Source organism: Pelophylax lessonae, assembly GCF_965119305.1.
Source record: "Pelophylax lessonae genome assembly, chromosome: 4".
NCBI classification, from domain to species: Eukaryota; Metazoa; Chordata; class Amphibia; order Anura; family Ranidae; genus Pelophylax; species Pelophylax lessonae.
Window position 1 is genome coordinate 300,520,908 of NC_138771.1, and position 27,043 is coordinate 300,547,950.

The 27,043-nt window shown below is 42.8% G+C and overlaps 1 protein-coding gene across 1 annotated transcript in view; it reads left to right on the forward strand.

Moving 5' to 3' along the window:
* The window catches only part of GLT8D2 (glycosyltransferase 8 domain containing 2), a 56,694-nt gene that overhangs the window by 13,091 nt on the left and 16,560 nt on the right, over nucleotides 1–27,043 (forward strand). The window contains exons 5-9 of the mRNA XM_082256498.1: nucleotides 6,171–6,336; nucleotides 9,345–9,462; nucleotides 16,279–16,363; nucleotides 24,400–24,512; nucleotides 25,793–25,959. Of these exons, the coding sequence (XP_082112624.1) occupies nucleotides 6,171–6,336; nucleotides 9,345–9,462; nucleotides 16,279–16,363; nucleotides 24,400–24,512; nucleotides 25,793–25,959 (649 nt within the window). The remainder of the gene's footprint in view (nucleotides 1–6,170; nucleotides 6,337–9,344; nucleotides 9,463–16,278; nucleotides 16,364–24,399; nucleotides 24,513–25,792; nucleotides 25,960–27,043) is intronic.

The following is a 27,043-nucleotide window of genomic DNA, read 5'->3' on the forward strand; positions in this document are numbered from 1 at the left end:
ATGCACCCAAATAAAATGTATGTCCTTTTTTTCCCCACAAACAGAGCTTTCTTTTGGTGGTATCTGATCACCTCTGGTTTTTATTTTAAGTGCTATAAACAAAAAAAAAACAATATTTCCTGACAGCTTAATGTCAGCCTACCACTTTTCCTCCTCACCTCGTAGGACCAAGCAGCATCCCTTACCTGGCTGCATTAAACTTGTGGCCGACCACCTGTTGCTCCTAAGATGCAGACCCCCCCCCCGTGCGGACCCTTAAATAGGCTTCATGTGGTTGTGTTATGGCTGGCATTGGGATTGATGCCCCACTAAATGCAGGGCTATTCCCAAGGTGATACCCAGGGCTGGTGCAAGGATTTTTGACACCCTAGGCGAAACCTCATTTTGCCACCCTCCCCCCTTGGCTCTGCCCCTGACTCCATCCCCTTTGCCCTGCCAATGTGTACCCCACCTTTTTAATGACTGCTCAAAAACTTGAAATTAAAATAACTTAGGGTGTATAGTGATGGTGCAGGGTTTTATGGGTTGGGACCAGAGTGTATAGTGAGGAGTGCAGGGTTCTATGGGTTGGGAGCAGGGTTTATAGTGAGGGGTGCAGGGTACTATGGGTTGAGGGCAGGGTGTATAGTAAGGGGTTCAGGCTTCTGTAGAGTAGAGCAGTGCAGAGTACTATGGGGTGGGGGCAGAGTGTATAGTGAGGGGTGCAAGGTTCAGGAGTGCGTTTCGTACAGGGTGTAAGGTTCAGGAGTGAATTTTACAGGGTGCAAGGTTCAGGAATGCATTGTGCAGGGTGCAAGGTTCAGGAATGCGTTGTACAGAATGTAAGGTTCAGGAGTGCTATTTGTGCAGAGTGCATGGTTCAGAAGTGCGTTGTACAGAGTTCAAGGTTCAGGAATGCGTTGTACAGGGTGCAAGGTTAAGGAGTGCGTTGTACAGGATGTAGGGTTCAGGAGTGCGTTGTACAGGGTGTAGGGTTCAGCAGTGCGTTGTACAGGGTGCAAGGTTCAGGAATTAGTTAAACTGCAAAGACACCAATTAATTAAACATAGCACACCCTGCTGCCCCCGACTAATGTGTGCTGTAGGCCGACACCTACCTTGCCTATAGGTAGCGCTGGCCCTGGTGACACCATGGCTGTGCAGCAATCTGGTATGTAATTCTGCCTGATTTTATTGTGTTTTTGTCTCTGTGATGCATGCTGCATCTTACTTCATTCAGTGCTGTTTCTCTAGAATGTATGAATCCCCATATGGCAGCTGGGATGCTTTTTGACCTCCACATCTACTTGAGGTTGTATAATGGCACCTGTTTGTGGGTTATTGAAGTGTACTCCACTTTTGTTAAAATGTGCAATGAAGGTATTTACTATCCCCTTGGGTGATCTGTGCACATTGCAGGATAGTATTATAATCTGTTACATAGTCCTACATTTTTGTTTCTGTCCTGAACAAAAAATTTTCATTGTCCCGCTTCTGGTATGACTGGCTTTGATGAACAAATCACCTGGTCAATGTCTGAGCTCTGGTTTTGGAAGCTGCAGTATTTAGCCTTTCTTAACAGTAGTTAACCCCTTAGATCAGGTGTATCAAACTCAATTTCATGGGCCGCATCAGCATTTTGGTTGCTCTCAAAGGGCTGTTTGTATCTGTAAGACTGGATGTCCAGAGCACCCCCCCCCCCCATCAGAAGTCAAGAGTCCCCCACCCTCCCTTTTAACACAGTACACCCCCCTACTTTGTTCGGGTTCCAGAAAAATGCTGGGGGTGGAGCTGGGAAGCAGAAAGTGCAGGATCTGGAGGAAAAGCAAAGGAGGCCTCGAGCCAGCTGCTAGAGTCTGCTGAATGTTGAGACCAAGGGAGGCAGAGAGGGTTGCTGCAGCAGCATAGAGAGGTGCAGGATTTGTAGGAGGAGTTCTGTCCTCCTCTCTTTTGCCAGCTGCTGAGACAAGGTGGGAGCGGAGATGAGGGGGGTGCCAAAGCTGCAGAAGAAGTGCGAGGGGCACATAAAATGGCTTGGTGGGCCGAATTCGGCCCCCGAGCCTTGTGTTTTACACATGTGCCTTAGCGGGTTATTTCCAAGCAAACTAATTCCTATTGCATTAAATTTGTTTTTGTACTGCTTTTTTAGTCTGCAGGGCTGTAATTTGAAGTAGAGGGGTAACTTTTAAACATCTTAGTTATCTTACGTTACCAGATAACTTGGGTAGCATTGTACATGTTATATTGTTTTCCTAATGTGGAGTTCTTCCTTAGACTTGCTCAGTATCCCTGCTTGTCAGAGATTGATTTTTACTGAGACAATTCCTTGTGCAGTAAGCAGTAAAACTGTGCACTGTACTGTATTTTTTTGTACAGTATTTCTTACTGCCGGTTTGCTGTAATGCCATGAGTGTCGCCTCATCCTAGTAGCCAGTCGTTGCAAAGAAGGTAAGGGGCACTGTTAAGGTAGGAGTTTTTTCTTTCAGGTGTATGGGATGTGAACTATGGGCTCTTGCCAGTGAGTCCCCCCGGATTGGCAGGCATCATGCACCGCCTAAAATGGGTCTGTGTCACTCATGCCTAGGCAAGCAAGCCCTGTATGTGGGCTATACACTCTAAAGGAGTGTTTCCATTCACCCAGGGAAAGGGTTACCTATTCTGGCAATGAGCAGTCTCCATTCTCCAAGCATTTCCAGGCAAACAACCATCTTCAGACTCTTCCAAAGAGAAGATACGGACAAACATGACTGCAAGAATGCTGCCTTATTTAAGCAACCAAGGATAAAGATTGCGACACCAAACAGGTTGTCACATTCATTAAGCTTGTGGTCAATACACTCTATAGGAGTGTTTCCACTCCCCCTGTGAAGGGTCTACCTATTCTGGCAATGAGCAGTCTGCAAGCCTTCCTAGGCAAACAATCCTCTTCAGACTCTTCCAAAGAAAAGATATAGATGAAAATGACTATGTGAATCTTGTCTGGTTCAAGCAGCCAAGAATAAAGATGACACCACCTAACAGGCTGTCACATTCATTAAACATGTGGTCAATACACTCTAAAGGAGTCATTTCCACTCACCCCATGAAGGGACAGAATCCAGGAAATTGGCACATGTCTCCTCCCTAGCTATAAAGTTTGGGCTGTCCATCCTGCTATGCTGGGATGTGGTCCCTGTGTTAACATGCTAAATGCATCATCTTTCAGGGAGACCCTCTGCTGGTCTCTGGAGCGGCATATGAGGTGTAAATCACTCTCAATGGGGAAGCAGTGCAATATCATGGCTGGAGTGGACACTTGCCCTAATATTACAGAGATACTGAGCTTCCTTATGGATGAGGCACTGCACTGCTGCTTAAATGTCTTTGAACAAGCTCAATGTTTTTTGCCTGCCTTTTGCTTCTGCACAAAAACAAATGCCAACCCCAAAAAAAGACCAGCACTAGAAGGTAGGTAACAGTGCCTATCTGCTTTCTAAGCAAAGAGCCCTTTTCAGACTTTTCCAAAGAGGGGGAAGCGGATGAACATGACTGAATGAATCCTGATTTGTTCAAGCGGTCAGTGATGAAGATGACGAGGACCATAAGGTTGAGATAATTCATTAAGCATGTGGTCAAAACCCTCTAAATAAGTGGTTTGAACTCCCCTTGTGCAAGAGTCATCTATTTTTTTAAGGTCCAGTTTTCCTTCCAAAACCAACAACTGGTCTCAAGAGCTTTCTCAGGACAACCAACCTTCTTCAGACTTTTCCAAAGAAAGAAGATGCAGATCATGAGCCCTCCTTTGTAAGGCTGAGGAGATGCCTTAGGACAGAAGGAAAGCAGTGGAAGTATTTCAAGTGCCTCCAAAGACTGCTTTACAATTTCCATATGGTGACTGAATTACAGCTAATGCTAGAAGAATGTTGCAAAAAGCATGTTTTCACAGCAGATGTCAAAGTTATGCCCTTGTGAACAGGTAGGAGTTCAGCTTTTATAGTCATTACTTTTGGTCAATGTGTCCCTTATGGGATTGGTCAGGTATAATACTTTACCATTAGAAGATGATGTGGCCTTCAAGGAAGTACTCCTTCACTACATTTGTCCATAGAAGATGAAGCTTAAATTGACAGACAGCAAGGTTCTGTTATTGTGGACAGTCTGGCTTTCTGCCTCAAATTTAAAGGATAAGTCCAGGCAAACCAATGCTAAACCTGCTATGCACCACATTCTAAACCTAATCTATCTAACCCTGTAAAGGAAAAAATCACTGTGCCTACCTATTCTGCAGCCAATCCAGTCTGGTCCAATGCTGAGCTGTCAGAGGTGGCTTCAGCGTAGAAGTGGGTGCAGGAGAGGCACTCGACAATGGAAGCCCTATAGTAAGTCTATGGGTGATGTCACTTTCCATTCATTTCACAGCCGTTGTCGGTCCTCTCCTGCACACAGCTTCTGTCGCTGGAGACCGGACCGGATCGGGTGCAGAATAGGTAAGTACAGCGATTTTTGCTTTAGAGGGTTAAACAGATTAGGTTTAAAATGTGGCACAGAGCAGGTTTAGCCTTAGTTAGGTTTTGCCTGGATTTATCCTTTAATGTCTGAGTTGGCAGTTAGCAAATAAAGAACAGGGTAATCTGACCCCTACACAGTCCTTCTGTAATTAGAAGCCTGACTAATCATGTTTCAAAGTATGCCTTTCTCTGTTGCTAGAGAACATACCGGTGGTAAGATACTGAATTGTCCTAGTGTTCCTCTTCACCTATCAGCGTCTACATGTCTGGTGACTATCGGGACCATGGTCTCTCCTGTTCTGGTGTTGAATGGCTCAGTGAAGAAGATACCCATTTCAGGGTTTTCTCTTCAACAGTGGATATGCACCAAACTATTTATATCTCACAGACATCTAGTACAAATCTTGTCAGTTGCCAGACAGTGGCACAGGGTCAAGTTCTCCATCCATCTCCAGAGAAGCTCAAGTTAGCGGCCTGGATTTTAAAAGATGGATGTTCGTGGATTTAGGTTGCTCTTGAGAATTGTACATTACTTACTGTACCTAGGGACTTTAAATACTCACTTTTAATCATTGACTATTTCATCTAGCTAGCTAGACCACCCCACCTGGCAAATGAGTGATATACAATATGCACCCCCTGCAGACCCCTACCTCTTACCTACCCCGCCTCCCCAGACTGTCCTTCTTCTATCTTTCTTCTCTTTACCCTTTAATTGATCACTACTGCAATTAGGGCGTATTATGGGATTTTCTATTGGAGAGAATTAGAGGCGTAACTAGAACCTTCAGGGCCCTGGTGCAAGAAACCATGAAGGGCCCCCCAGACCCCTGGCCGGGTCCCTTCCCTTCAAGCTTGGGGCTCTTCCCACTGATCCTGGGGACCTTTACTCTCATTGTGGGGCCCTTTATTAAGGTCCCTTAGCAGGACCCTTTCACAAGTTCTGCAGTGGGCCCCCTTCCTGCCATCTTAGGGCCTCCCCACGGTGGTGGAATGCCAGGGCCTGGTCGCAAATGTAGCCTTTGCGATCCTGGAAGTTTACCCACTGGTGTCAGTAGTTTTTCTTTTTTGGTACTTTAATTGTATTATTTTTTTATCATTTTATTTTTTTTACAATGTCACTGACTATGACTCTGTCCATTCAGAAAAGGAAGTAGCTGGTAAATTACATATTGAAGGGTTTAGAGAAAAAAGGGGCCCAGAGACAGCAGAACACAAGTGAACTGGATAGGAGGAGTGGCAGGGGCAGCATACAGAGGAACCAATCTCCTCCATTTCCTCCTGCAGCTACAGGAGAAACAGTGATTTCTCTACATGCTGTGCTGCCCCCACCGCCCCTACTAGCTAGGTGTACAGGGGAGCCGCACAGGCCCCGCTGGAGCATGATGGAGCCCGGTTGCAGTTGCAACCCCTGCAACCCCTGTAGTTACGCCCCTAGAGAGAATATAGTCATGGCTTCCTTGGCCCCAGACTAATATTGTATCATACACTGATCTTGTGTATGCACCATCCTTAATTAGAATTGTACTTGCTGTCATATATGTTTATAAATCCTTAAATACAAATTTAATGAAACAGAAAGGTGTAGAATTATATTTTGTTGGGTGTCAGGTACTGTAAAATTGTAAATTTGTATATTAGCTAGTCTCCTACTGTAACTGGTTACAACAAATTATTTCTAATATTCATGTTTATTTATTACCAGATCCTGAAATAGAAGTGGAAGAGGAGGACGTCATTCCTGTTGTCATTTGTGCACCTTCAGGCCGGATGGGGGGCACTATTGCTGCAATTAATAGCATATACAGCAACACTAATGCCAATGTACTCTTTTATATTATTGGTCTAAGAAACAGTTTAGTTCATATCAGGTGAGTACTCATCTATCTTGGACTGTAAAATAAACAGCAATAAATAAATACTGTGGGCCACATTTATAAAAGCAAGCACAAAGTACTGACGCTGCCCTATCAACCATCTAAATACCAGTTTACTCTAGCAGATTAGAAACTGGTGGCTATGGAGGACATCCAATGTTTGTTCTGCAGTAGTAACCCACTTTAGCCTATAAGATTATGCTTTACAGTCTGCACTAATTGTCTGAAAATAGAATACCTGGCACTAAAGTTTCGGACTATAGCAGCACCATATTTGGCATATTGATAAAATATGGCTAAAAAAGGCCCAGTTTTTAAGTTTGACTTTTACAGTCATATGATTAAAAGAAAGATTCTTAGGCCACATGCACATTGGGTGTATAGTATTGCCCTCGCTGGAGCTCCTGAGTATAGAACTATCTTGGGTCTCCCTCTGATTATCCTTTTGCCAGATACCAGGTATTTTCAAGCACTGCCAGGTGCACACACACTCTTTCGCTCGTTGTCTTCAATTACCATTCTAGGGGATTCGTTTTTGGTGTTTTATTTGAAGAAATATTTGGAGAAGTATTTGCAGACGATACTAAACTAAGCATGCCAATATCTTCTGTGCAGGATGTGAAAACCTTACAAGCGGACCTGAACAAAATAATGGGGTGGGCAACTACATGGCAGATGAGGTTTAATGTTGAAACATGTAAAGTAATGCACTTGGGCATCAGAAACACGAAAGCAAGCTCCTCAGGGGGGGAACCTGTGGGTGAATCTAAGATATAAAAGGACCAGGGGGTACTAGTGGACAACAGGCTTGGCAGTGGCATGCAATGCCAAGCCACTGCAAGCAAAGCCAACAAAATACTGGCATGTATAAAAAAGGGGATTCACTCCAGAAATAAAGAGATTATTCTTCCACTCTACAAGACTCTGGTCTGGCCACATCTGGAGTAATCTGTCCAGTTCTGGGCACCAGTCCTCAGGAAGGATGTGCTGGAACTGGAGAGAGTCCAGAGAAGGGCAACAAAAATAATTAGAGGTATGGAGGATCTCAGCTATGTGAAAAGACTACAAGCATTGAACTTATTCTCTCTGGAGAAGAGAAGCTTGAAGGGGGATATGATATCAATGTACAAATACTGAACTGGGGATGACCCTAGCATAGGGAACAAACTTTTCAGAGAAAGGGAATACAATAAGACACGTGGCCACTCACTAAAGGAAAAACAGTTTAACCTTAAATTACGTAAGGGGTTCTTTACTGTCAGAGCAGTAAGGATGTAGAATTCTCTTCGACAAGCAGTGGTATCAGCAGGGAGCAACGATAGTTTCAAAAAACTATTAGACAGTCACCTTAAAGACCACAACATACAGGGGTATACAATGTACGGTTAACAGCAAATATACACACACACACACACACACACACATCATAGGTTGAACTGGATGGACTGATGTCTTTTTTCAGCCTTACAAACTATGTAACTATGTAACTTGGATAGGAGAAGAGATTGGTGTAATACTCCAAATTCAACTATGTGCAGGTGAGGACAACTCTTACTTGGCCTCACTACGTGGGACTGAATAGCAGCACTTGCATGGGAAAAATAAGTCCTTTGCTTGTGTTAGCAGAAGACTCAGTGAACTCTGTATCTTCAGGACACTAGCCAGTGTCCCCTTTAGCCTACACCCGGCCCGCTGACTTTCTAGCACCAAGAGGGGATTTTAATAGCAACAGTCTCTAGGATCCTTGTGGGAAGTCTGTACTCACAGGCCCTTGTGGACATCCTCCCTCAGTCAGCCCTTAAAAAAATCCCTAGGTTTCAGCATCTCTGTTTCTGGCCATCAGGTCAACCACCTGAGGCCGCATGGCAGCCTACACTGGGGAGAGGCAGTAGCCCCCTCCCCACCTCTCCAGCCGAATACCAGGAGCCACATGTGCACCTCAGATATAAGTACAGTCACCCAGCATGCAGCGGGTAACCTCCCATGCCTATTGGCCAGGGCTGTACAGATATCCCCTGCTCTCATCTGCATGATTTCCTCCCACAGTCCAATACACTGTATCACTTTCGGATCAGTGTGAAACATCAAGCCAGGATGAGCAGCATCAGAGCACACTGGGCAGGTTCTATCCAACAATCACAGCTCTCTGTTAAGCAGACAACTCCAATATTTACCTGGCTGCCTCCCTGTTAAGCAGAGAAACCAAAAACTATACACATCTACACTAGCACCTATCTGAGAGGGTGCTACAGGTGTTTAGCTCCTGTGCATCCAATCCCAGCATTTCCATGCTCCCACTAACACCTGCAACCTGTCAAAGCCTTTGAGAGGCTGAAATATGCTGCGGCTGGATACTACTGTATACAAAGCAGTACTTGCATTTAGGGCTGCAGGCAGCGGGGCTGGATGCTGCATATGTGCTTCTCAGGCACATGAAAATGCCAGGATTGGATGCACTGGGGCTGCACGACCAGTGTGCATGTGATCTTATCCTTATGTAAGACCTCGTTCACATGGGCATACTTAAGTGTACACCCCTGTGAGGGCCTTTGCCAGAAAGAGATACACAGGTGTTCCATGTATCACGGACATAGCCACTGCTTCTAATTTTGACATCCGCGTGGGTGCAGGTGTGTGTCCCACACTGTCTCAATTCAGGGACAAACACCTGCACCCACATGGATATCAAATTAGAAGCAGCCTCTATGTACATGCAGCTGCTGACCTAAATGGGACTGTATACTGCATACTCGCGGATGCATGGAACACCTGTGCATCCCATCCAGAAAAACGTGACCCCCACATGCCAAAGTACACCCATGGGAACAAGACCTACATCTTTAGGTATTGAGCCTATAAACAAGGTTTTGTATGGTAAATATTTCTAAACAAAAAACTGGATCTCTAGCAGCTTGGCTAATGTAAGCATACCAGATAACAGACTCTATATATTCCTCCACTCAGTTATTTTTTAATTGTGACAATTTGATTTTGTGTTTTAGGAAATGGATTGAAGGCACTCAGCTGTCTGACATTAGAATTAAGATTGTAGAATTTAACCCAATGGTCCTTAAAGGAAAAATTCGCCCTGATACAGCTTTCCCAGAACTTCTTCAACCAGTAAGCCGATACACCAAATGCATTACACTGCCAATTCTTAGTTACAGTGGTGATCGAAAGTTTGGGCACCCCAGGTAAAAATTTGTATTAATGTGCATAAATAAGCCAAGGAAAGATGGAAAAATCTCCAAAAGGCATCAAATTACAGATTAGACATTCTTATAACATGTCAACAAAAGTTAGATTTTATTTCCATCATTTACACTTTCAAAATAACAGAAAACAAAAAAATGGCGTCTGCAAAAGTTTGGGCACCCTGCAGAATTTATAGCATACACTGCCCCCTTTGCAAGGCTGAGACCTGCCAGTGTCATAGATTGTTATCGATCATTGTCTGGGATGACCAGGTGATGTCAATCTCAAAGGTTTTAAATGCCCAGACTCATCTGACCTTGCACCAACAATCAGCACCATGGGATCTTCTAAGCAGTTGTGTAGAAAACTGAAACAGAAAATAGTTGACGCTCACAAAGCTGGAGAAGATAAGAAGATAGCAAAGCATTTTCAGATGTCAATATCCTCTGTTCGGAATGTAATTAAGAAATGGCAGTCATCGGGAACAGTGGAAGTTAAAGCAAGATCTGGAAGACCAAGAAAAATATCAGACGGAACAGCTCGCAGGATTGTGAGAAAAACAATTCAAAACCCACGTTTGACTGCACGATCCCTCCAGAAAGATCTGGCAGACACTGGAGTTGGGGTACACTATTCCACTATAAAGAGATACTTGTACAAATATGGTCTTCATGGAAGAGTCATCAGAAGAAAACCTCTTCTATGTCCGCACCACAAAAATCAGCGTTTGAACTTTGCAAATGAACATATAGACAAGCCTGATGCATTTTGGAAACAAGTTCTGTGGACCGATGAGGTTAAAATTTAACTTTTTGGCCTGAATGAGCAAAAGTACGTTTGGAGAAGAAGGGGTACCGAATTTAATGAAAAGAACCTCTGTCCAACTGTTAAGCATGGGGGTGGATCAATCATGCTTTGGGGTTGTATTGCAGCCAGTGGCACAGGGAACATCTCACGAGTTGAAGGAAAAATGGATTCAATAAAATTTCAGCAAATTTTGGATGGTAACTTGATGCCATCTGTGAAAAAGCTGAAGTTAAAGAGAGGATGGCTTCTACAAATGGATAATGATCCTAAACACACCTCAAAATCCACGGGGGATTACATCAAGAGGCGTAAACTGAAGGTTTTGCCATGGCCTTCACAATCTCCCGACCTCAACGTAATTGAAAATCTATGGATAGACCTTAAAAGAGCAGTGCGTGACAGACAGCCCAGAAATATCAAAGAACTGGAAGACTTTTGTAAGGAAGAATGGGCAAAGATACCTCAAACAAGAATTGAAAGACACTTGGCTCGTTACAAAAAGCGTTTACAAGCTGTGATACTTGCCAAAGGGGGCAGTACAAGATATTAACTCTGCAGGGTGCCCAAACTTTTGCAGACGCCATTTTTTTGTTTTCTGTTATTTTGAAAGTGTAAATGATGGAAATAAAATCTAACTTTTGTTGACATATTTTAAGAATGTCTAATCTGTAATGTGGTGCATTTTGGAGATTTTTCCATCTTTGCTTGGCTTCTTTATGCACATTAATACAGATTTTTACCTGGGGTGCCCAAACTATCGATCACCACTGTACTTCGTACGATGTATGAAATAGAAAAACATTTTGCATAAAAAGGGTGAGTGCTTGCAATTTTGCTACAAGGCAGCTGTGCTAGAGCTAAAATGTATTACAAACTGTCAAAAATGTGTTTTATTTTGCTGTAATAGTCATGTGTAACAAACTAAGGGTCACCATACACGATACAGTCTGACTGTACAATCCACTTTACGTGTACCAAAAAAAGTGGTAATAATAGGACCTACTTTACCAATCAATCAGTAGCTAGTTAGGTGGACCCTTCCATTACATCTAAATAAGACTGTACAATCAGATTGGATATTATATTCAGCCCAAGGGTGGCCATACATGAGTCATGATTTTTTTCTTTCGCTTTGTTCAGCCAGCAAGTTGAACGATAGAAAACAACTTGATTCCCCTATCCACACTTGATGTGGATGGGACAATCCCTCTCGCTGCGCTATTGTATTCAAACTACAAATAGTATAGGATAAGGTAATGTCATACAGTCTTTTGGCCAGGCTTTTTTTTTTAATCAAAAAAAAAAAGTTTCTATTGAGTAAAAACCAACATGTATGTCCTTCAACCATGCATAGATCCATGACAATATAAACATCATACAAAATTACAGTGTTGGCAGAATTAGAATTATACAGTGCACTGTAGCATGTATTGAAAGCAGAAAAAAAGAAACTAAACATAAAAAGGAAAAACCGAGAAAAAAACGAGAAAAAAAAAACGTTGACTAGCCTCAAATGTATAAATATTGACTGATCAGCTCTCTTCCCTGATGAACCTCAACCCTCAAGTAATCTATTCATTACCAATTGGTGTGGTGCAAGGTCCTGGGCATCCATTCAAGGTTGCCACAAAGCATAACATTTTTTGGAGACATTCCTGTGTTGATATGTTAACTTCTCACAGATAAGCATATCATTCACTTGTTTAATCTATTGTTTCTTTTTTAAATCAGAAGAAATGTTTATTGTGCCAAAAATATACAATAAAAAATTGCACTTACAGTAAGGGGTAACCATATTGAAAAGTTTCCTCCTTTAAATCAAAGATAAGTGAGATATGAGTATATAAAAAAAAAGAAGTACCAGTGTGATAGTACTTTATGGCACTAGAATCTAAAAGCAATGGAAGAAACAGAAGACAACGGCCAACGAGCCAAAACACAATGGAAGAAATTTAATTTCCCATGGAGACAAGTATATCAATTTACTGAGTTTAACTCATTGCCATAAGATAACGTGATAGTGGGTAGAGCTCTATACCTACCTCCAAATAGGAGGACTATTAGGTGCGACCTACTAAGACTTGAAAAAGTCTTCGCATGATCAACTGAGCTGGGACTAATCCAGGGGTGTCCAACCAGGCCTGCCAAATAAAGCTACCTTTTTTGTTAGTATTTCTATGCTGATAAGTTAACTTTTCATGGATAAGAGTCTAGTTAACCTGTTCTATCCAGTGTTTGACAGAGGGAATGTTTGAGGACAGCCAAAGTCTGGCTATTTGTTTTCTAGCAAGGCACAGCAGCCTCATCACAGCGATACTTACCGTGGGGAGGGAAAAGCTCTTCGTCTATTACTCCCAATACAGTGGGTACGAAAAGTATTCAGACCCCCTTAAATTTTTCACTCTTTGTTATATTGCAGCCATTTGCTAAAATCATTTAGGTTCATTCTTCTTCCTCATGAATGTACACATAGCACCCCATACTGACAGAAAAACACAGAATTGTTGACATTGTTGCAGATTTATTAAAAAAGAAAAACTGAAATATCACATGGTCCTAAGTATTCAGACCCTTTGCTCAGTATTTAGTAGAAGCCCCCTTTTGATCTAATACAGCCAGGAGTCTTTTTGGGAAAGATGCAACAAGTCTTTCACACCTGGATTTGGGGATCCTCTGCCATTCCTCTCCAGTTCTGTCAGGTTGGATGGTAAACGTTGGTGGACAGCCATTTTTAGGTCTCTCCAGAGATGCTCAATTGGGTTTAAGTCAGGGCTCTGGCTGGGCCATTCAAGAACAGTCACGGAGTTGTTGTAAAGCCACTCCTTTGTTATTTTAGCTGTGTGCTTAGGGTCATTGTCTTGTTGGAAGGTAAACCTTCGGCCCAGTCTGAGGTCCAGAGCACTCTGGAGAAGGTTTTTGTCCAGGATATCCCTATACTTGGCCGCATTCATCTTTCCCTCGATTGCAACCAGTCGTCCTGTCCCTGCAGCTGAAAAACACCCCCACAGCATGATGCTGCCACCACCATGCTTCACTGTTGGGACTGTATTGGACAGGTGATGAGCAGTGCCTGGTTTTCTCCACACATACCGCTTAGAATTAAGGCCAAAAAGTTCTATTTTGGTCTCATCAGGCCAGAGAATCTTATTTCTCACCATCTTGGAGTCCTTCAGGTGTTTTTTTTAGCAAACTCCATGCGGGCTTTCATGTGTCTTACACTGAGGAGAGGCTTCCGTTGGGCCACTCTGCCATAAAGCCCCGACTGGTGGAGGGCTGCAGTGATGGTTGACTTTCTACAACTTTCTCCCATTTCCTGACTGCATCTCTGGAGCTCAGCCACAGTGATCTTTGAGTTCTTCTTTACCTCTCTCACCAAGGCTCTTCTCCCCCGATAGCTCAGTTTGGCCGGACGGCCAGCTCTAGGAAGGGTTCTGGTCATCCCAAACGTCTTCCATTTGAGGATTATGGAGGCCACTGTGCTCTTAGGAACCTTAAGTGCAGCAGAAATCTTTTTGTAACCTTGGCCAGAACTGTGCCTTGCCACAATTCTGTCTCTGAGCTCTTCAGGCAGTTCCTTTGACCTCATGATTCTCATTTGCTCTGACATGCATTGTGATCTGGAAGGTCTTATATAGACAGGTGTGTGGCTTTCCTAATCAAGTCCAATCAGTATAATCAAACACAGCTGGACTCAAATGAAGGTGTAGAACCATCTCAAGGATGATCAGAAGAAATGGAAAGCACCTGAGTTAAATATATGAGTGTCACAGCAAAGGGTCTGAATACTTAGGACCATGTGATATTTCAGTTTTTCTTTTTTAATAAATCTGCAACAATGTCAACAATTCTGTGTTTTTCCGTCAATATGGGGAGCTGTGTGTACATTCATGAGGAAGAAGAATGAACTTAAATGATTTTAGCAAATGGCTGCAATATAACAAAGAGTGAAAAATTTAAGGGGGTCTGAATACTTTTCGTACCCACTGTATACAGACAATAGGGTACAATAGGACCTTGATCATACTGTATATACTCTAGAGATGGTATCTGTCACTCCCCTGCAGTATCGGAAGAGTTTAGGACATTGCCACATCAAGTGTATAAGTGTTCCCTCTGCACCACAACATTTTGGGCATATGGGCGAGTCCCTTTTCCCCCAACGATAAAGCTGCCATGAGGTACAATACACCCTGTGTAATGGAAAGAGTTGGGACAATCTATGTGAAGGCAAGACCGAGACGGAAGGAACAGATTGCAGACATATCTCCCATGTCTCATCATCAATAACTCCCAAGTCTCGTTCCCAAACTTTCCTGCGCGGCAGGGTGGACGAAACTTGTATTGTTGTTGTCAAGGTGGAGTAGATTAGTGAAATCATTCCTTTTTCACTTGGTTTAGTGAATACGGTGTTTAGAAGCGGGTGTGTGGACAACACTAGGTGAGAATGTTGCTGTTGAGCCTGCAGTGCATGTTGTAGTTACAGATATTTGTAAAACTGGTATCTTAAATTATGTTTGCAACTCTGAGAATGGTTTTAATACATCTTGTCAGAATAATTGCGACATGGACCGAACACCCAACATCTACCATGGTTGAAAGCCTTGGCCAGACTTTACCACATTTTTTGCCTTCCTGTTGTGCAAAACTTTGTACATGGGAAGGCAGAGAGCAAATGAAGACATGGATACCCTGTATTTATTTATGTAACCTGCGGACATCCATTGGATCACTTTATTTTAAAGTATAACTAAGGGCAAACCTTTTTTTTTTTTTTTTTTTAGTTTTGGATAGAACGGGGAGGGATTAGAACCCCTATCAGTTTTTATTGCTTTCTGTGCCCCCGTTAGGGAGATTCACCCTCTCTATTTGTCCTGTTTACCATTATCATTGAAAGTGAAAGAAAATCCCAAACCTGGAGTTGCCCCCAGAAAAGTAATATGGGGAAAATTTTCAAATGGGGACACTAGTTATGATGACCTGGGGGTCCCCAAGGAATTCCTTTAATTTGAAGGGATTTTCACTCACTTTCTGCTTGGCTATGGAACAGGAAGTGAAGGGAAATCTCTGTAATGGGACACAGATGGGGAAAAACATAGCCCTCCCTCTCTCCATCCAAAATACATTTTTTTTTCCATTGTTCTACTTTAATGTGAATATTTTGGAGACTTTTTTGTCACTGATAATTTGGTGTATTTAGTGAGTGTTGATGCTCTTACATCACTACATGATACAGTAATGGTATCACTGCAGCATACAGTAGTGACTAAAGCCTTGTACACACAATGAGAATATTGGACAAATGATGGTCTTTTTTTTTTTTTTTTTTGCATGATAGTCTCATATAAAAAAAAAAATAAAGAGGTTACTAAAGTTTCGAAAATTCTTGTACAAAAGAATACCACTTCGGAAGTGATGTAATGTGTTGTATTGTATTGTAATGTAGTCTTTTGTTTCTGAGCATGCGTGGTCTTGGTTTTCCGGGTTTTTTTCGGATGAATAATATACTGATTAAACTAAAATCATTCTTTTTGTGTTTGTCTCTTCGGATAATTTAGCATGAACTGTTGTGATCGGCTCTCGAAAGCTGATTATCAGACGATCGCTTTGAAAACAGTATTTTTCGTCCGATGTTCTGATTGTGTGTGCTAGGCATTAAAGGCCAAAGAGATGAACCATTTTATATGTAGCAGGGGACCGGGTATTCAATATACCCAGGAGTGTTTTAGATGTAAAGACTCTGCTGGAGGCTGTAGCTTGGAAAGAGAGAGGATTTCAGTTTCGTCATTTCCAGCAGAGATAAACTCGGAAGCTCCTATTACAGAAAGTTTAATTACTAAGCTTTAATTGAAGCTGTGATATGTTTGTAAAAACTGTAATATTATAAGCAGTTTTATGTTATTATTTATGTTTTTTTTTTTTCATTTATTCACAAAGCTGAACTTTGTTCGTTTCTACCTACCACTGCTCACCCAGGAACACGAGAAAGTCATTTATCTGGATGATGATATCATTGTATTAGGTGGGTTTCTTTTTATCAATAATAACATAATGATCATGTGAATGATTAAGTGTTTAATGACGACAGTCTTCTCCACTTGACTTATATTCAATGTCTTTAAAACATAATGACATAATGATCATGTGAATGATCCCTACATCGGCACAGCTTGCGGGGGTATATCGGGATGATGCCTCTAGCTAGAGGCATCATCCCGGTACTGTGGTTAACAGCCAACGGTCGGCTTTCCGTCAGTAATGACCGATGCGGCTCGGGAGCCGCTCGATCGTTACCCGGGTGAGCGGGAGGGGACGCCCCCCCTCCCGCCGCCTTCCGCGACTTTGCTCGGGGCTCCTGTCCCGCCGGGACCCCCGAGCACCCAGCCGGCATGTCCGCCGGCTGGATGGAGTCCCGATCAATGCTGGAAACGGCTTTGATCGGGTCTCCGATGACGTAACACGGAGGCGGCGTCCATGACGTCACTTCCGGGTTACTGTGCTGCAAAAAGCGGCAAATTTAAAAAACGGCTGAATGCAAAAACGCCATTTTCGGCGTTTTGCATACATGGAAGTGTAGTGGAGGGGTCTAGGGTCTTTTAGACCCTCGATCCCTCCAAAAAGAGTACCTGTCACTACATATTGGTGTCACAAGGGATGTTTACATTGCTTGTGACAGCAATAAAAGTGATCAGATTTTTTTTTTTTTTTAAAAAACATGTAATAAAGTTAAAAACAAAAATAAAATAAATAGGAAGAAAAAAAAAAATTTTAGCCGCCCCCCGTCACCGTTAGCTCGCGCAAAAAAAAAACGTATACGGAAGTCGAGCCGCGAATGAAATCGCTGTTCAAACCACACATGTGAGGTATCACCGCGATCGCCAGAGCATGGGCAATAATTTAAAAAAAAAAGAGCTACACTCTAACTCTAAATTGGTAACCGGTAAATAAATTTAAAGCATCGCCTATTGAGATCTCCATTGACCGTAGTTTGTCGCCATCCCACGGGGGGGACACAATTTTAAACCGTAACATGTTGGGTATCTATTTACTCTTTACTCTGGGCTAACTTTACTGTTTAGTATTTTTTAAATGCAGTGAAATGTGATTTTTCTACATTTTTCCAAAAAAAATGGCGTTTTAAAGACCGCTGCGCAAATACTGCGTGACAAAAAATATTGCAATGACCGACATTTTATTCTCCAGAGTCTTTGCTAAAAAAATATATATAATGTTTGGGGGTTCTAAGTAGTTTTCTAGGAAAAAATACTGGTTTTAACTTGTGAACAAAAAGTGTCCGAAATAGGGCTGGGGCTTAAGTGGTTAATAGCGACTGTCTTCTCCACATGACTTATATTCGGTGTCTTTAAAATATCAGTTTAATGTCTAGTTCTCTAAAAAAAAAATGAGGAGGGAATACAGTACAGTTAAAAAAAAGCTGACTTTTTATTTTTGAGTTGTGTATCAAACATTGCAGAAAATACTCACTTAAAAATGACAGTTTAGTGATTTACTACAAATATGTCCTTGGCATGGCACACAATAGCATGAAGAAACAATGACACATCATCTGAAGACACGTTGTACTATAATATTTTGGCCATAGCCTTTAGAGAATGGCTGAACATTCATGCATGATGTGACCTGACCCAGTGTTCCCACAAAAAGAAACCCTACTGGGAGACAAATGCAGATAGTTTTGGTACCGTAGCAAACAATAGCAATCAGGCAAGATTTTCTAACCTGCCTGATTGTTTTGTTTCTTAAAAAGATTTGTTAATAGCATTTGTTGCCCTAAAAAATTGGAATTGTTGAAAAGACTTTCAGATGTCTATGGAAAGCTAAAAGTTCCTAGCAAAAAAGGACTAATTTGTATGACACAGGTCTCATTATTTATTGTGCAGTCAATGCTTCATGTCAGAGTTATAGGTAGCATTGTAACAGGAAATCGAAATATCATTATTATAACACCTTGGGTACATGTACATTGTGACTCAGAGGTTGGTTAAGGTGGCAGAACTTTGCAATATAGAAACGGTCTGAAAAATGTGGACTAATAAAAAAAAGTGATGGGAGAGATTAAAAGTTCACTTTAGGTGATCAGGAGTTGTATTCAGTGCCAGGACAAGGGCCTTTGGCACCCAAGGCAAAATAGCCAAATTAGCACCCCCTCCCCTTCCTAAGCTGTGGACTACTCCAGAAGCATATTGCAGGTTTTGCCCTTTTTACGCCCCCTCTCCTGCTGAAGTTACCAAGACAGCTGAATCTACTTCCTACCCTTCTGTCCGAGTTAGTTTACAGCATTAAAAGTGTTTTTTTGTTTTTTTTTCACAAACAGAACATTTCCAGCAAGTTGCTAAATGTATGACTGAATGCTGATTGCATTGGTCATCTGATTTTGGGGAGAAAAGGAAATGAGGTTTCGGCACATATGCAATGTATACATTCATCCTTGAAGTTAAAAAACATTACAGTACCAAAACTTTGTTTTTCGTTTTGTAACATGTAGGGGAGGGTAAAAACACTACACGATTACTATTTCTTGATCATGTCTAGAACTTCAGCACTTCTGGCATTAAAGTGGAACTACATGTACAAAATTAAAAATTGCAAACGGCAGGCCTTTTATAGCAAACGAGACATGCAATATCCCTTCTGCAATAAATTGCACATACCTGTCTTTTCGCAATCCTCTAAGCTAAGGAATCTACATTTTACATTTTAAGAAATGTAAATGCACATCTAAGTTTACATTTCCGGCACAGTAGCAGTGTAGAAAAATGGATGAATCTACCTCATGAGTGGGAGTGATGTCATCCCATGCTGGCCAATCAGAATGGCTGGAGACTGGCACCCCGAAGAAGCCAAGGAGAAGGTGATGTTGCCGGCGAGGAACCTTGCGGGCGGCAGTCCATTGGGAAGGTGATGTTGCCGGCGAGGAACCTTGCGGGCGGCAGTCCATTGGGAAATAAGTAAATATGTATGCCTTTAGTTCCACTTTATGTACACTGTATCACCTCTGCAATTCCTACTTTTAACATATACATACGGGCAGAGTGCTTTCTTCACCACTCCACTTTCCCCAGATGCACTATTGTAAGGCATTGGCCATGCACATGATCAATGCTGCCAGAATGTGCACGCCTACACACTAGCGATACTAAAAAATGATATTCTACAGGAACTGTTGACCGTGTGGTCCTGCTGGATATTAAAAAGATGACCGAGTTTTAGAACATAATGTCTCGTCTCTCCATACCTGAAAAAGAACATGGAATACCATTACTTCAGGGCCCTACACAAACCTGTACATGTATTTTTTGCCCATAAGCTAGCCACTTGCAATATCCCGAAACCCACGAGGGGGGTATAAAACCTTAGCCCAGGGGTGCCAGTGGTCTACCCCCATATACCCTCATGTCACATCCCTACCCCCTTTTTTACCTCATTTCACTATACCATCCCGGTTCTATGTAGCACCCATGTTCACCCTTTCCTTCTCCCTTCTCCTATCTATAACAGTCCCTTTCCCAACCCAATCCCCAATACACACCTGGTGCTTCAAGCATCTATAAGGGCGCAAGCCCACCACATCTCACTGGACATGCAGGCCAAAGGAATTACACACGGGTACCAAAAACCCTAGCCCTACCTGTCCCTCCCATCCACATATGGTTTAAGCTACTTATTTCTTATCTCCTGCCTAACACACTGAATGCAAACAAGGTCATTTTACATGGGACAACTTGGGACCATATCCATATCTACTGCACCCCATACCTTTCTAGAGGAAACTCCACATTTTTTATAAAGCCTGCTTATATGTGTTGTCAAGAGTCCAACACAGACAAGCCGCTCGGGTGAGAAAATAAATCAGGTGCAATTTGGATCCGTAATCCAGGCAACACTCCAAGCACAAAAGTAGTGACTGCACTCCGATGTAGATAGAAACATTGAAGTTGTTTGTTCATCACCACAAATTCCATACATGACTTGACACATCACAGGACAGGTACATAGGTTGATGCGTTTCACGACACTATGATCGCTTACCCATAACCAAACGAGTATGGTTTGTAAAAAATTACAAACCTTAGACAGAAAAAAAACATTAATACATATACAACCCCAAAAAAAAATGTTGGGAAGGTGTGTAAAATCTACAAAAAAAAACAGAATGCAATGATTTTCAAACACTCATATACACATATTTTATTCACAAATAAAAATAGAAAACCAAACTTTTAAACTGAGAAAATATACCATTTTAAAGCGGTAGATAAGTCCGCTGTCATTTCTTCATTTTGGGGCCCCCCTAGTGGGTTATGCCATATTGTGCTAGTATGCACTGCATATTAGCATATTATGGTACACTTACCTGTCAAACCAAGCCATCCAGCACTGCTCTGTGATCAATCCGGGTCCCGGGTTCTTCCATCTTCACCCAGTCTTCCTTCCATGTTCGGTGCCTTCAGCCGCTTGAATGGCCGGGTCGCGATGACATCACATTGCAGCGGCACAGATCAGGGCCATATATGTACGCTGAGCTGCACTTGCGTGGCTCAGTGTACATAATGGCTGACAGGTAGGAGTAAGCAATTATGATAGATAAGACCGATGGGGTCTCTTCTGTCATACAGTAAATACCCTGCCTGTCAGCCACTGCCTGTCAGCCAAGTTTATTTCCACTAGTTGGGTTGTATCAAGCAAATCTCTTTTACTTGCAAATTAAAAAAAACAAAAACATATAGTAGAAAACACCTGTAGTAATTCCCCAAGGTGGTGAGTGGTCGGTGCACTGGCTTGTAGTGTTCTCCTAGCACACGAGCAAACATGTGTAGCGTTTGCTTCTTATCTCCCGCGGCTATGCCAAGCTGACCGAGGCTCTCACTAAAGGGAGAGAGTGCCTGCCAGCAGCTACGGGGGAATTTCCCCTCTTCCTCTCCTCCTCTCACTGTGCAGTGAGTGAGGGGAATTCACAGACACTCAGTACCCTCCCATTTCTCATTTGCAGAAGGAGCGAGCCAATCCAGGGAGGCAGTGGTGTATTTTGGTTTTGTGATGCCCTAGGCAAGACTAAAATTGGGCGCCCTCCCCCCCCCCCCCCTCCTCCTTTGTAAATTTGCCCCACCCCTTCCTGTTTAAGGGATGTGACTCCCTCCAAAATTGAAGGACTCTTAAGTCCCAGCAAGGACCCCTGAGATCTCACGAGGGGGGGGGGAGGGAGAGAGAAAAAGGATGGCGGGAGAGAGGGGGGGTGATGGGAGAGAGAGAGCGTGGTGGAAGAGAGAGAGAAAGAGGGTGGTGGGAGAGGGAGAGGGGGGGGTGAGAGAGAGAGAGAGGGGGAAGAGAGAGGGGGTGAGAGAGGGGGGTGAGAGAGAGAGAGTGCAACGCTCCTGCGTTTTTATTATAGGCTGGATTTGCAGCTGCAAAATCTCCACTCAGTAGTCATGTAGAGATGTGTTGAATACCAGATCCAACTCTCCAGGACTCATCACCGTGGGCCTGTCAGCTTCAACATACAGATATATACACACTCAATGAGATGTTCCTGGAGTGATAGGATGTATATGATAGTATGAAGGTGATGTGCTGAAGGGACAGGTGTGAACAGTGACAAGGATGGTAATCACTTGATAGGTTTTGTATAGGAGAGTTCAAGATGGTATTTAGGAATGCAGATAGGTTAGTATTGAGTATGCTAACAGGTGGTGAGGACAGCAGATGACAAATACAGGATAGACTAAACCAGTGCAAGGATAGATAGTAGTAGACAGGAGAGCTAGCAATCTATGCAGCAGTGCAGATGATAGATGGTAGTAGGCTGAAGAGCTAGCAATCTATGTAACAGTGCAGATGATAGGATAGTATGGATAGGTAGTAACAGTCCTTAATGTGCATAGGTAGATAGTGCAATAAGGTTATGGAGGGTTCCCCTGCGGGGTACTTATCACTTGTAATGTTAGTAGTTTAGAGAGGTCCAGTAGATAAGGAATGATCCGGTAGCGAGATACAGGGATCAGTAGCGAGGTTCCGGTCTGCTCCAGGTAAAGGGAATAGCTGGAGGTTCCAATCGAGAGACAGGCTTGAAAGCATGTGGATAACAAGGCAGGTTGAACGAACAATGTGAGTGAGACCGCCGGCGGTTGAAATAGCCGCTCTGCGGCGCTCAGCAGTGACATCATCGTTCTTAAAGGTATATGCGTACCACCTGAAGAGAAAGGTGGGACGCATTACAGAGAAAGTGGTGATTAAGGGTACCGGAGGTACCAGAATCTTACAGAGAGGGGGATGAGAGAGAGAGAGAGAGAGAGAGAGAGAGAGGGGGGTAAGAGAGAGGAAGGGGAGTGAGAGAGGGGGGTGAGAGAAAGAGGGAGAGTAGGAGAGAGAGAGAGGGGGGTGGGAGAGAGAGAGAGGGGGTGGGAGAGATAGAGAGGGGGTGGGAGAGAGAGAGGGGGGTGGGAGAGAAAGGAAGAAGGGAGTGGGAGAGAGAGGGAGGTGGGGGGAGCTCTAGGCATGGAGGAGGAGGAGGAAGTTAAATCCTCCTCCACTTTGAATTATGGGCAGGGCCAGGGAGTCACGGCCTTGACGCCACTGGTTGCTAGACGCCAGGCAGCTCTAGCAGCCAGTGGCCAATAGAGTCTCAGATGGAGGCAGAAGCTGCTATTTTGCTGCCCCCCTGCAAAGTGCCGCCCTAGGCCTGGGCATGTTGGTCTAGGTCAAAATACAGCACTGCAGGGAGGACTAAAGAACTGCAAAGAACTCTGGGACATGTAGTTCCTAACACAGGTGGCTCCATTCTAACCACTGGGGACAGGACTACACACCCCAGCTTTCTCTGGCAAGGAAGGAATGAAGGACATCATCTTGTCTGCTGAGGAGGCAGGAGAAGAGACTGGACCCAGGGGAGAGGTGTTGCATCCATGGTCAGTTGGGCCATCCAGCCTGAGAGAGGAAAATCCCATGTGCATATCCAGGCACACCTGCACCAACGGCCATGAAGCATTCAAGTGTGAGTTGACACTGCACACAGACAAAGTTACTTCACTTTGCTCTCACTTGCCAGAACCTGGGTCTTATTGAAGCCCTGTTAAGCAGTCACAGTGTCTGCCTTGCTATGCGGATACTGTCAGCATACCACAGTTTACACTTTGCCAAGCAGGAGTTCTAAGTGCACCAACAAAAGTGGCTAGCCGAAGATACAAGGCCTCATCCTTCTTCCAAGGGACTGAAGTTGCTGGTACCATATGGGCACGCACACACATACTGAGGGCTATATGTAGTGTATGTGCAGTGTAGTCCGACTTGGGAGTAAAGCCACTAAGCACTGAATTAGGTACAGTGTTTGTAGTTGGACCTGTGGTCAGGGGAGAGAAGAGAGAGGTCTGACATAAGAGAAAGTCATTCTTATGCTCTCCTCCTGCCTGGACGCATAGTGCTAATTTAAGTAGAGGTCACCAAGCTTATGTAAAGTTGGTATATTGTGATCCATTGTTGTTTAAGTGCTTGCCTCTGCTTCTGGGGTAATTTACGGTTGTGGAATCCCCTAGAAGCAGCCTGGTATAACATTTTGAGTTATATTGCTCTTAATCTCAGTTATTGTTCTTCCGCTAATTCATTCAAGAATACACTATTACTGTCTGTTAGACTGTTACTTATACACAGAAAACTTATAGTAAAGAAATTTCTGTGTTTTATCATGACGTGTGTGTTTTCATTGGTCTTTGCACTTACACTATTGCCAGGTGTGCCAGAGGGGCGGAGATGTTCTTGCAATTGAGAGGCAGAGTGCAAAACCCATTTTATTTAAGGGGCTCCTGCGGGGGAGGCGCTATATATGTATATAAAAGAAAGCTGGCAGCTCACTCTTCTGCAATGAATACATTTATTATTTTAGGTGTGGTACAAAATAATACCAGGAACACCTGGATAAATACATGTATTTATTGCAGAAGATCAATTCTTTCATCTAAACAAAAAAAAAAAAAATGTATTTTAGAATTAGTTTAAATACTTTGCTTACAAATTCTGCATTAAATTTTTGTTTTTTATTAATCGCAGGTGATATTCAAGAACTTTATGACACAAAATTATCAAGGGGGCATGTTGCTGCATTTTCTGATGATTGTGACTTACCATCACTACAAGAAATTGCCATGAAAATAGGAATACAGGTACTAGATCAATGTCCAAACTTCACAGGAGTTTTTTAAAAGGTTATTTTCCTTCTGTATGATCATATTAATATTGCATCCTTTCTACTGTTGAAACACTCCTTCTCCTATTTATTACATAACTGCTAAGGGTAAGTAAACATTGTTGGCTAATCCAGGGTTTTTCAACCAGGGTGCCTTCAGGTTTCTCCAGGGGTGCCTTTGCACCATGTCTAAAAATTGCTCCAAAATTGTATATAAGCCAGCTGGTGGATCAAGCCTGCCTTTAAGTTGTACAAAGTTGCAGGTTTTCATTGTACTCCATTATATCCTTGCAACTGCTGGCATCCCAACAACAAATTATGTCATTGGTTGTAGGAAGGACATTGGGTGCTTGCATAGCATCCTTGTTAGAGTTAGTTAGTGGATCAAGCCTGCCTTTAAGTTGTACAAAGTTGCAGGTTTTCATTGTACTCCATTATATCCTTGCAACTGCTGGCATCCCAACAACAAATTATGTCATTGGTTGTAGGAAGGACATTGGGTGCTTGCATAGCATCCTTGTTAGACCCTCCCCTGTCCCTCTCCATCAGTACTGGGGTCACATTAACTGAGTGAGGGCGAAGAGAAACATTGGGATACTAGTCAGTACCAGTATGCAAAGGTGTATTTGCTTAGTAAGAATGAATCAGCTCTAACATTGGGTTACCTATGTTTATGGATGTTGCTGCCTTATGTAGAACTATTACTTTAGTTTTTACATTTTAGAATGGGGTGCCTTGAGATTGTACATCTTGGAATCTCAACATGATAAAATCTTTAATTCAGATCTGCAGGTTGGGCTAGTATGAGTGGCGGATACTTTACATTTCCAAAACTCCCTTAAAAGTAGTATCCCCTCCTTAAACAAAAAAGTAATATAATGCAGCTCACCAATTGTTACATTTGGTGGCTCCACTTGTTTTTTTGTTTTTTTTATTGTCACCTGTAGATCACGCCATTCCTTTACCAGATCAAGCTGTCCAGCAAAAGTAGCATCTTGAGGATTAACACAATTTACTACTCACAGGTGTCAGATTTTACTAATTTTATGTTAAAGTGTGGTGCGAAGACCTAATAATTCTTAATTTTTTTGTTTTAATTAGTTGCCTAAAGTTGGGGTTTAACAATAGGTCTGGAGGTACATGGGCAGCAGCAAGGATTTATTCAGGTTATAGACAAAGATAGGCTATAGACAAAGATACAAAACAAGTTTCGTGCCAAAGCAAAGTGACTATTCGTCATGTGTTTTTCTTTTGCAGAACAGTTTCATGGGATTTCTAGACTACAGGAAGAAGACTATTCAGAAGCTGGGCATAAGTCCCAGCACTTGTTCCTTTAACCCAGGAGTATTTGTAGCCAACATGACTGAGTGGAGGCAACAGCATATCACAAAGAAACTGGAAAAGTGGATGAAGAAAAATGTGGAGTAAGTCACATAATGCATGCCAAAAAGCCCCAACTCTGGGAAAATGATCCCTTGAAGTGGGGCTGTGCCCACACTGCACTGGTTAACTGCTCATTTAGTCTAGGGGAGAGGAGAAACACTTACTCAAACCTCTGCCCCCCTGGTTGACAGCTCTCCCCCATGCTCTGGGGTTGGACTGTCCTTCATCGTCACTAAGACATCATTGGATCCTGCATCAGTCTTGAAGATATCAGGACCTTAGACCACCGGAGGAGCATGCAGAAGAAGATGTTGTGTGCATTGGTCTAGCAGTGCAGAGGAGCAGAGGACCAGGTGAGTCGATCTTCTTCTTTTCTATGTCCCCTAGTCCTAAATGAGCAATTAACCCTTACAAGTGCAGGCACAGCCCCACTGCAAGGGATCATATTTAGGTTTCCCAGAGTTGAGCTTTCATACACAAACAAAATTTAAAAAATGTTTTTATATTTAAAATCACATATAAATAAAATCAAAATCCTTTGTTCCCACAACCTTGTAGATGTACACAGTATACAGTATCTCACAAAAGTGAGTACACCCCTCACATTTTTGTAAATATTTTATTATATCTTTTCATGTGACAACCCTGAAGAAATTACACTTTGTTACAATGTAAAGTAGTGAGTGTACAGCTTGTATAACAGTGTAAATTTGCTGTCCCCTCAAAATAACTCAACAAACAGCCATTAATGTCTAAATACTGCCAACAAAAGTAAGTACACCCCTAAGTGAATATGTCCAAATTGGGCCCAAAATGTCAATATTTTGTGTGGCCACCATTATTTTCAAGCACTGCCTTAATCCTCTTGGACATGGAGTTTACCAAAGCTTCACAGGTTGCCACTGGAGTCCTCTTCCACTCCTCCATGACGACATCACGGAGCTGGGGGATGTTAGAGACCTTGCGCTCCTCCACTTTCCGTTTGAGGATGCCCCACAGATGCTCAATAGGGTTTAGGTCTGGAGACATGCTTGGCCAGTCCATCACCTTTACCCTCAGCTTCTTTAGCAAGGCAGTGGTCGAGGTGTGTTCGGAGGTCATTATCGTGTTGGAATAAGGCCCAGT